The sequence below is a fragment of the Salvia hispanica genome, chromosome 6, assembly GCF_023119035.1.
Source record: "Salvia hispanica cultivar TCC Black 2014 chromosome 6, UniMelb_Shisp_WGS_1.0, whole genome shotgun sequence".
Lineage (NCBI taxonomy): Eukaryota > Viridiplantae > Streptophyta > Magnoliopsida > Lamiales > Lamiaceae > Salvia > Salvia hispanica.
In genome coordinates this window covers 39,186,352-39,197,653 of record NC_062970.1, presented here as the reverse complement: position 1 = coordinate 39,197,653, position 11,302 = coordinate 39,186,352, and the positions used below count along the sequence as shown (strand labels likewise).

The 11,302-nt window shown below is 35.6% G+C and overlaps 2 protein-coding genes across 2 annotated transcripts; one reads left to right on the top strand and one right to left on the bottom strand.

Annotated features, from left to right (window-relative positions):
* Positions 1–528: 528 nt before the first annotated feature.
* Positions 529–2,708, bottom strand: LOC125193712 (cytochrome P450 714C2-like). The gene is made up of 5 exons (XM_048091578.1): positions 2,319–2,708; positions 1,863–2,089; positions 1,549–1,790; positions 1,099–1,477; positions 529–1,019 (listed from the first exon to the last, which is right to left on the bottom strand). The coding sequence occupies exons 1-5, from the start codon at positions 2,614–2,616 to the stop codon at positions 594–596; spliced, it is 1,572 nt and encodes a 523-aa protein (XP_047947535.1). The 5' UTR covers positions 2,617–2,708; the 3' UTR covers positions 529–593.
* Positions 2,709–8,965: 6,257 nt separating this feature from the next.
* Positions 8,966–10,826, top strand: LOC125195315. The gene is made up of 3 exons (XM_048093482.1): positions 8,966–9,009; positions 9,752–10,240; positions 10,320–10,826. Exons 1-3 carry the CDS (start codon positions 8,966–8,968, stop codon positions 10,375–10,377), a joined length of 591 nt encoding a protein of 196 aa, XP_047949439.1. The 3' UTR covers positions 10,378–10,826.
* The last annotated feature ends 476 nt before the right edge of the window (positions 10,827–11,302 follow it).

Sequence of the window (11,302 nt, the reverse complement as noted above, 5' to 3'; positions counted from 1 at the left end):
TGTTTTAGTATTTTTGAGCATTTAAAAATATGAGAGAATGTTCGAAAACTTAATAAAAACAGGAAAGGAAGAAAGAAAGAAATTGGCCAAACTCCTTCATTTCATCGAAAAAATATTTGTACACATGATCCAAAATTCCAAATCCATATATAACCATCAATTTAACATCACTGAAAATTTGCGTACATATGGAATTATAAAATTTTGTGCAATTCCCGTTTCCAAATACTAATAGAGGAGAAATGTGCAATTTCCTCTAACCAGTAATATGTCACATAAAATAAATATTAACTACTGTACTATATTTTTCATTTATTATACTACATAGTTGGGTTGTATTTGTATAAGGTGAAAGGGGAATCTTAATACTAGTATTCTTATAGTTCTACAAAATAAGTCTGCACCTTAATATTCTTGCCACCAATGTCGTGAAAATTAGCCTTGTATATGCTTGAGTTGTTTTTTAATTATAATTGAGTTTAAAACTGTCGATTTGTTGATGCAAATTTTGATCCTTTAGCAATTGCATTGAAGTCTGAATATGTAGTATTTAACTTTATATTGGAAAAGCTTTGAAGATGGGAAAAGAGACATCACAGTTTCTGAAGAAGAATAGAGACTCCATGCTGAGGCTGTATGGCTAATCTAAACACAGGTGAATGGTGATATGCCGGCGAGAGAGAGCATCTAAACTTGGAGAGGATAAGTGAGAGAATGACCTTCAACTCAGCCATGGCGAAGTGTTGTCCTGCACATGTGCGGCTTCCATACCCGAAGGGCATATAAGCCTGTGGGATCTTGCAGGCCCCCGAAACTCCATTGCCAAATCTCTCCGGCTTGAAGTGATGCGCGTCCGAGCCCCACAGCACCTGGTCCTGGTGCATCCTAGGTATAGGGACCTGGATGTTCGCCCCCCTTGGTATGTTGAGCCCCTTGAAATGGATATCTTGCAGGGCTTCTCTCACCACATAGGCTACCGGTGGGTATAGCCGCAGTGTCTCTTGAATCACCATAGTCAGCTGCAATAATGGAATCACAATTCACAATTCATTGAAGCATAAGAGCATCATGGATGGACAGACAGACTGAGAAATGTACCACTTTCATGCTGCGGAGCATGTCTGCTGTGGGCATGCCCATACCACAGATTTCAAGCACCTCTTCACGGGCACGAGCTTGCCAATCTGGATGGGCGGCGAGCATCATCAAGCACCATGATGCCGAGATTGATGTAGTCTCGTGGCCAGCAAGATAGATGTTCTTGCAGTTATCAACAATAAATTTACTTGGAGTCATATCTGCAGGTATGTTATTGCTATCATCTCCTTCATTCTCAGCTGCAGCAAGTAGCAGCTGCAGAAGGTCTTTCTTATCATTATCATCATCGCTACTGCGACTTTTGACAGCACCCAGTATCATCGAGTCAATTTCTCGCTCCAACCTCCATAACTCTCTGTTGTGCTTAGTCGGGAGGTGCCTGTTAATCGCTGTTTCATCATTCACCATGCAACGTAAATAGGGGAGTCGACATAACAAGAAGGTGTGTACCTCATTCCCGGAACTCCAATGCTCCCTTTTGACATCACTCGTTGAAGTGATTGAAGTTTACTGAATATCTTTTCCCCTTCCACATAGCTTCTTCCAAAGCATGCTCTTGATATAATATCAGCTGACAAGCTTCTAAAATCCTCATCTACCATGATTTCCACCTTCCCACCTGAATCCTCCGTTTTCTTCTCCCAAGTTTTCAACATCGCTTCTGTGGATTCAACCATCAAGCTCACCATACCCTAACACCACAAAACAATAAAATCAGCAATATAGTTTGCTTTCCAATTAGTCTAATCGAAGGCTTTTTGCACCTTGACTCTCTCTAAATAAAATTCAGGTGCAATGATCTTCCTCTGATGCGCCCAATAAGGGCCATTGGACGAGAGGATGCCCCTACCAAGTAGAGGGCCGCGTTCTGTTGATAAATACGAAGGCTTGCCAAGGTTCAAAGAGGTGCAGAGGCTCATCTCCTTCACCATCTCTGCATCAGTAATGCAGAGCAGCTGTATGGCGCCGGTAGAATACAAAAATGTAGATCCTGCAATAGTAAGTTTTAGCAAAGCACATTTGATCATATAGCTCAATACCCATAATAGTACATCAGTAATCAGCAATTACTAAGTATCATAGAAAGTAACTCAACATGTAACAACCGGTAAATCGACATTTCAGTTAAAGAAGATCAAAATTGATGCTAGTTTGCTACTGCAGCTTCACGGTTGCGATTATTAGGGACATAACAGAAAAGTGAGGAATTAAAACAAAACCGTATTCATTTCTCCACTGCTCGAGATGGGGGAAAACGACGGGGAACCAATCATGAACCATTTTCTGTGCAGATTTTTTCTCCATCGGTTTCTGAGATTCGGCAATTCGTTTTATTTCAGGTATGTTGCCGTACAAATTAGAAGGAACGGGCCCTCTGATCCCTTGCTTCACGATTGCAGATCTCAATCTCCTTGGTCTCGCGATTGCAGCGTCGAAGATTCTTAAAATCAGTATAAACAAAGCTCCGACAACTAGAGAAACCAGCAACTGTGCCGCAATGACCATCATTTTCTCCATTGTCGCGTGATTGAAGAAACTGTAAAGCGTGGAATATCTACAGACTACATTTCAACTAAATACCCTTTCTAAATTAAAATTGCTATTATGCAATACCGGAAATGAAATTTGATAACCAATTAACCATCAAACGAACCATTTTTTATTATATACTACCTTGCTATTCTTTGAGAAGTGGCAGACTGGCCCACCCACATAATTAAAACCTGATTGCCATTTTCAGTGACAAGTTGATATTTTTTATTTAGAGTGAGTTATATATTTAGGACTTATACTTATCACGACGCACGTTTGCGGTCCTTATACTTATAAAATATTATTTGCGGTCTCTATACTTGTATTTATGCATGTTTTAAAGTTCTTTTCTTTTTTTGATATTTTTTAGGACAAAAATACCCCCAAATAAATGAAGGGCAAATTTATATATTATACTATTTTCTCTCCTTTTCTTTCTTCTTCATATTTCTCTTTCTTCTTTTTGTAAATGACTTGTATAATTACAACAAAAATTGAGATGAGACATATTTGAAGAAGGAAATTAGACAAATCAAATGTTCAGCTAAGAAGTTTATTTTACATTATTTTGTTAGAATTGCGAAGAGAAATTTCTGATGTGAGAACCCACATAAGTCGCGGGCGCTGCGCACTTGCTAAATACACACAACCAAAATTACCATAATTTCATACATTCCATTTATCGCTTATTATTCCTCATTTTACGATTGATTAGATTCAAATATTCACTTGTTGAAATTCGTCGTTCAAATTTTTAATCTTTTATTTACGGGATCATTAATTATAATACTCCACATTTGAAGCATAATCACAAATACTCTAGTGTGATGAAGAAAAATGACGTGAAAATATAAAATTTATCATCATATGATTAAATTTCTCAAACAATTTAACATAATACAAGGAAAGAAGATTAACAAACCCATAATTTTAGTTCTAATTTTATTATAGACAAAGGAAAAAGAAAGAAGGAGGATGAAAGAGAGAAAATAGTGTATAAATTTTTTCTTTGGGGGTATTTTTGTCCAAAAAAGATCAAAAAGTGAAAAGAACCTTAAAACGTGCATAAGTACAAGTATAAGGACCGCAAATGATATTTTGTAAGTATAGGGACCGCAAACGTTCGTCGTGATAAGTATAGGTTCTAAATATGTAATTCACTCTTTTATTTATTTAAAATAAATTGATATCCTTATTTCACGGAAATGCCCTCTACTCTAGAGATGGGCTCAAGGGTATAGAATACAGTCTCTCCTTAATTCTTGATGCAAGTTTCAATGCCATCTTCAATTATTAGGCTCGTTCGGTGTTTGCTAAATCGATAGAATTGTTGTGAGAACATATGAATAATGATGGTTCAGTGTTCTCAATTTTTTTATGCATAGCCCTCGATATGGCCAAGGGCCCGCACTGTTGGCCATGTCTTTCGACGTATATAATTATAACCACCTACTTGATATTTGAAAACTGCTCCGCTACGGTGCATCGATAATTGTGTGTCAGATTTACCAATTTGCTCCGTGAAATTTGACATTTTAGTGTTGGCGTGGCTATAGGGTTTGGGCAGTCGGTGGAAATTGTGCGAAATGACAGGAGCAATATTAGTCAATCACGCCTATAATAGTAGTCAACCCAACTCATCACATCAAATTCTGACACTCAATTCTTGTACACCAATCAATGCAATTGACTTTCATTATTGTGGGGTCATCAACATTTAAATATGACCACATTTATTTCTTCCAAGTGGAAATATGGAAGACCGAAAAGGCCCTTATCCTTCTCGGAAGATTTCAAAATTGATAATTTCTGCACTCAATAGTGCGGGCCGATGAGCATCTATAGGGCTGGCCATAATTAAATCAAAGTCACTGAACACCCATTATTGGACAGAAATGAGTCAAATCTGCCTATCTGAGAAAGTTACTGAATACCCTTATTGGATAGAAACTAGTATATTCCCCGCGCGTTGCGCAGCTGACAAAATTCGTAGTAAATCATATTATTCATGCGAGATATGAATAAAGGAAATTATTTAACACACTCCGTGCCCAAAAGTTTGTACCAACTTAATTGGGACAAAGGGAGTACAATATTTAAGAATACATATTTTCTTATAAATTTATAAGAAAAACATACTCTCTCTAGTTAAGAGACTAAGGAGATTATTTTAAGATTTCATACCAAAAAGTTATGTACCAACTTAATTTGTACAAACAGAGTACAATACTTAAGAGAATCTAAAGTGTTAGTGCATCCCCCAGCGCGTTGCGCAGCTGACGACAGTCGTAGTTAATTACGTATTCATTTAATTACAATTGTAATTAGTTACTGAGTTGTCAATAGAGAATACATATGTATAAAATATTGAATACATTTTTAAATATATATGTATATCCCTATAATTACGTTTGGTTTCGATCAAAATAAAATCTAAATTATCCCTATTGAAAATATGAGATGCACTTCATTATTGCGTATAATCTTAATATATTATTTAACAACCCAAGTGCAAATGAAAGTAAATCTTATACATAATAATTGTGAAAACTTAGAGGTAATATTGTATTTCTTTATCCATTCTCCCTCAGCCACTAAATCAATACAATTTTAAACTCTTCATTAATTATTTTCTTAAATACACTACAAAAAATTCAAATCCTTTTAACCTACCAACCCATAAAGGCAATAATCAACTTATACTAAAATCAAACAAAATACTTTAGCAATAATACACCTCTCAAGTTATATTACCCTCTTAATAATTCCTCACAAAATTAAAACCATGATTCACAACTTTCCACACTAACGAAAGAAATAAATAAATAGTACAATATAACGACTCTAAGAATAAAAATCAAAGTAGAAACCTAGCTTCAATAGATATGCAAATAATAATAGACAAACACCAATAACATAATATCAGTTTAACAAATACATTTATAATGAACAGAAAATAAAAGAAAAGCAGATATATATTAAACATTAAATATCAACAAATAAATCCTATTGTATAAAATAAAATATAATAGCCATTAACATTGAGCCATTAACATGTCTGAGTATTTTGAGTCATTGAGCCATTAACATGGTTTTAAGAAGCTTTGCACAAAACCTAAATAAAAGGCAAATATATACACTGAGCCATTAACATGTCCAATATAAATAAACCATTGATTATTGACAAAAAAAAGATTAAAACACATTTTCATCAACTGATTTTAATTTTTCAATCTTACCTACATATTTATTAAACTACACATTAACCCAACAACACTATTAATAATTTACCATTATAAATTACATAATATAATAGAATTTTTTAATAATTTGTTTATATATATTTAATAAAAAATTACATTAACTTGAGAATTAAAATATATTTTAAAATATTGCAATAATATATAGACATAAATAAAAATAGATTTAAACATCGAAAAGCACTCATTGTACATACTATAGCATTTAAATTGAACTAATCCATTTGATTAACTTGATCAAGTTCAATTTTCAATAATCAATATACGACCAATTAATTTAATAATCAATTTCATGAAATATTTAAGCCCAATTTATTCGGTCCATCTCCATTGAATTTAAGCCCACTTTTATTTATAGTAAAACAAACATATAAACAATAACCTAGAACATAGAGTATTCCATAAAATGTGCACAGTGAGAGCGGCGCCTCAATCTATTCTTATTCCAGCCTAATATTACGAATCATACAAAATAAATAATTAATACTAATAATTTATATAAAATAAAATAAATATCTGTAAACTTTTTAACTAAATAATTGATAAAACAGTCTATCTCCTAAAACAAAATAAATATTCCACATGATAACATAATACATATATGATTCATTAATTATCCTATCTCAAATCTAATAACAAATACATATATGATAGTATTTAGCTAACCCAGCCCACTAACTATATTCTACTACTAATTTAAACCTAATATTTTCTTTATGCAGCGCCGCTATCTTCTTGCTCCTTCTATGTTTTTTCGTTTTCTTCTCTAGCTTGGCATCTCAAAATTTTCTTTCCAAGTTCTTCAACCATCAACAACTCTCCATAAATCAGGTAAATCCTTGCTTCCATTCAAAAATACAAAAGCATGAAGGAGCAAAGTGCAATTTTCAGTAATTTTAAAATTAGAAAGAAGAAATTGTAGAGAGAGAAAAAAAAGTTACTCTAAAATGTAGAAGAGAAATAAGAACCTTGGATTGAGAGATTAAAAAAGGCACTGCTCCTTTTTTTGGGGAAGGGGGGGAACCCCTCTTCTTTTAGGGGAAAACCTACTCTTTTTTTAGGAGGAAAATCCTTATTATGTAGAAGTTTGCTTATTTTTTTTTGTAAAACTTTGTCATGTATATATTCAAAAGTTGATGTGATGTTTGTTTGATTGTAAGTTTTATGCTTTAAAACAATGTTATACACTATTTACCAATGGTTTTAATGCATAAAAATACTTTTGGCAGATTATAATTATTTTATCTCCTAGTCAATTAACAATTACAATTTTAATATTAAAAAAAGAATGAACACATCATATTTATTGTTATAAGATAACTTTCCCTTATTTAATGAAGAGTCTCTTTTAAAAGTTATAGAATAGATTATTAGAATCTCTTTTAACCCGAAAATTTTATTTTTGATAAATGATTAATAAAATATTGTAAAAATCTGTGTCATTTTAAAATTCATATTTTAAAAAAATAAAAAAGGATAATCTTTTTTATACAATTACATATGCATAGCAATTTTGATATTGTAAGAGTATTACAAAATGATATTAATAAAATATAAGTAATTCATGTATAAACTTTGTATAAATTATAGATACAATTAATTTGAGTATCACTTGCTATCTTTTCTCATGATAGCGTTTGTATTTGATAAGGCTAATTTCATGCATCGATTATATGTGAAAAACGTTATAATTTGCTGGGTCTAACACGTTTCCTAAGCCAGGTGTGTGAAGAAAAATCGCTAGATCGAGGAAGTGTTGAAGGAGATGGTCTAGCGAAGGAAAGGAACGAAGTGAACAGGATTTAAAAGAAAAGAAGGCGTGACGGAGGAGTCAATAGCTGAGGGCAACAAAGTCTTATATACCTCGCTGGGCCCCACTCCAACGCCTATATATAGAAGAGCATGCAACGCACATCATATCACTTTTTCACTCTCTTCTTAGCTCACACACATTACACACACTTGGGAATGGGAGATCTGGGGTAGTCGGGTACGAAGGGTTACTTTCTTAGAAGTTTCGCGTTTGCAACACCGTCCGAGTATGGACGAAGATACAATTTCTCTTAATTTCAGTTGTTTACTCGTTTTTGCTATCGAACTTCACTTTTGGGAGTCGACCTGGTTGTTGATGATACTTATTATCTTTTCGTTTTGTTGATTTGCGTTTAGTAGTTGAATTTCAAGTTGATTTACGTAGATCTCTCTGTTGGAAGTTTATTTTTACAAGTATTATGTCGATCTCTGTTTTATTTTGATATTGTGGTGTTGATATGGGAATTTGATGATAGATCTGTGGTTTATTGACTGTTTGGATATTGTTGTTCGAATCTGAAGTGATGAAGTGTTTCTGTTGGTTGGAGTTTGTGTTGGACGCTTGGATCCGGAGTGGATTTAGCGTCTGAGGTTGGATTCGAAGTGAGAAAAGAAAGTTGTTAGATGGATTTGAGTTTTCTTCTTGTTTTCTGTTTTGCTTCGTGTCACGACCGTAGCTGATTAAGGATAATCTAGCTCGGGGTACCGTGACTAAGGGGGGGAATAGAAGAAGAGGGGGAAAGAAGTGGGGGAAATGAGAAGAATAAAAGCCAAACGATACTTTAATATTCAAGATGAAATGAAGGAAACAGTACTTAACACAAGATACGCACGATCATGCAGACTCGAGCGGTTGTTCGTACATATTTAAATTAACGAGGTCTTTAAACAAAATAGAATATATCAGAGTCTTAGATAAAAGAAACGTTGCCTTTAAAAAGGCACCGCGGAAGCAAAAGAACTCGGCTCCATGTATGGAGACATGAGCCTCCGAGAGTTTATTCTTGGAGGATCAACAGCACTCACTTTACCCCGCCACCGCTCAACCTGCACATTTAGAAATACATGCAGGGCTGAGTACAAAAAGTACTCAGTGAACACATTGCCGAAATATACACATATACATTTTAAAAAAAATTATTGTCAAGCCATTATCACAGTAACACTCGGGGTTTTATTTAAAAGATCCGAGCTTACTAAAAATATTCACATTGGGCCCTTTTCCTGTACTTAGCCATATCTGATCATCTTGTACCGTAGAGATGGTGTTCTCTCACGGTCACATCAACATTTTTGTGCCGGGAAGGTGGCCACCTTCCTCGGTCACCAGACCTGCCCTCTGGCCATAGGTCTCCTGTGTACACTAGTCCAAGTAGGGACACCACCCTCACTTGAACCCGAATTCGATTCACAAATCACTTGGCCTCACGCCAAAGTAAACAACAGATAGGCATCATACAAAACATTTATGGCAAGACAACATCATTTGAAAATGAGCGACGAACATAAGTTCGAGTTTTCAAAATCATTTGAAAATAACTTTATTTTTATCCACATTAGTATGTAGGATAGAAAAGTTCACCTCGTACGCTTCCCGAGATTTTTAGGCGTTAAATCCTTGCTTCTCGGTGTTACACTCCTCGCGAGTTCTCCCCCCCTTTTTTTTTTGAAAAAAAATAAATAAATCGGGCTCTTAAATTTTTTAAAAAATGTAGAAATTTGAGAATGCACCTAACACCATATGTTCCTTCTATTAAATTCCACATCATAATAATTTGGCATATGTCCAATTCACGTATTTAAGCTAGATTTTCACTAAGAGAAACTATACTTATTTAATTAATATGCATAAAAGTTTAGTTGTACTCAACACAGGCCTTTTTCCAAAAAAAAAAACTAAAACCCTTTCGTTAAGAGCTATTAAATTGTAGCCTAATTAAATAAGTTTACGGAAGAGTTTCTGGGATCATTTCACTACAACCAACTTATTCCATATTTTATTACTTCAAGGGCCAAGACAAATAAATAAAAGAGACCCATATAAAAAGGCTTTCCCTTTCCTCCTTCATCACTAAATCCCTAAATCACTCCACAAAATGGAACGACTCCCTCTTCATCTCACATCCGCCGCCGTCACTTCCAGCACTGCAGTCCGCCGCCGTCGCCGGCGGAGGCTTCTCCCCCTCTCTCTCTCCTCTCTTCTCTCCTTCTCGGCCTACTCCACACCGCCGCCGTCTCCACAGCGAGAACGGCGATGCATCGCCACCACCGCACGCAGCCACAACTACCGCCGTCATCTCCAGATCTCCCTCTCGTTCAGGTCAGCCGCCGTCACGGAGGCTGCTGTCGCGTCGCGCAGCCCCATCCACCGTCGCCTTCCCCTCCGAATGCATTGCTGCCGCCGCTGTGCATGCACAAGCGGCGGCCCCGGCATCTCCTCCACGCCGTTACTACACCGCCGGCCAGCCTCCCCACACTCTGCTATTACTGACACCCTTCTCCGACAACACCACAACCACCCTCTACTTTCCAAATCAGTAAGAACTTTATCCTAGGTGTTCTAGATTTTTACTTTATTAATTTAGGTGTAAAGTTCTTGTTGTTTAAAACATGTAGGTGGATGAAAGTTGTGATTTTGGTGGTTGATTCGGGGATATGGAACTATTTATATTGACGGCGGAGTGCCGAAGCTCTCTGCCGAAGGTCAGGCAGGTTCATCTCCTAAGATAAGTGCATTTACTGTCTTATGTCAGCTCTTCTATTTCATTAGCATAGAGAAGTATTGTTCTTAGCATGCTACTTGTGGATCTTGGTGATAGCTCATGTGATATTGATGTTGCCTAGTGCATCTACAGAAGTTCTAATCTTGAGTATGAATGTATGTATGTGCATGAGAGGGGGTGAAAAGGACTTTGGGCTTACCTTGGTCGGTGAAAGGTGCGTTGAGTTGTACGGCTTGACTAGGCTTGAATATCTGAGCACTCTCTCTCTTTTATTCCTTGTACCTCCTGAGATTTGTTGCTATGTGGAAAGTTGTATATTTGATAGTGATGGGTGGTTTGAAAATGAAGTTGGGGTTTATATACTTGCTAAATTTGAGCAAGTAGCAGGCCTCTTAAATGATCGCATCTCAGTCAAGATTTATTTGTTTTATCACCTATCTCACAATGGCAATTAGTATCTCTGCCAATATTTGGGTATTGTCTATGGCAATTATACTCTTCATTAATTGTGTTGTCAGAAGTGTATATCCCCATTTGCAAATCCTACGGTCCAGGTATTCCATGTATTTGGTGGAATAACACGAGTCATTGATCTTTTACCATTGCATTAAATTACCCACTTGGTATGATCCTTCAGAGGATTTCGATTTGATGTGGGAATGAATCCCAGCCCTTCATCAAGTAAAGTATTTTTTTTTTTTTTTTACTCCATTCTGGAATCCGGATTTGGGTTTGATCTTCTATCAAATCTATTAAAGATTTTTATTACTATTTTACTTATCTTACCCCTTCCAGTTTCTATTGTAGGAACAACTCTTGGCAAGAGTCAGTGATGGTCTCTCGTCAACCTACCAAATTTCCTTGCCAAAATATACT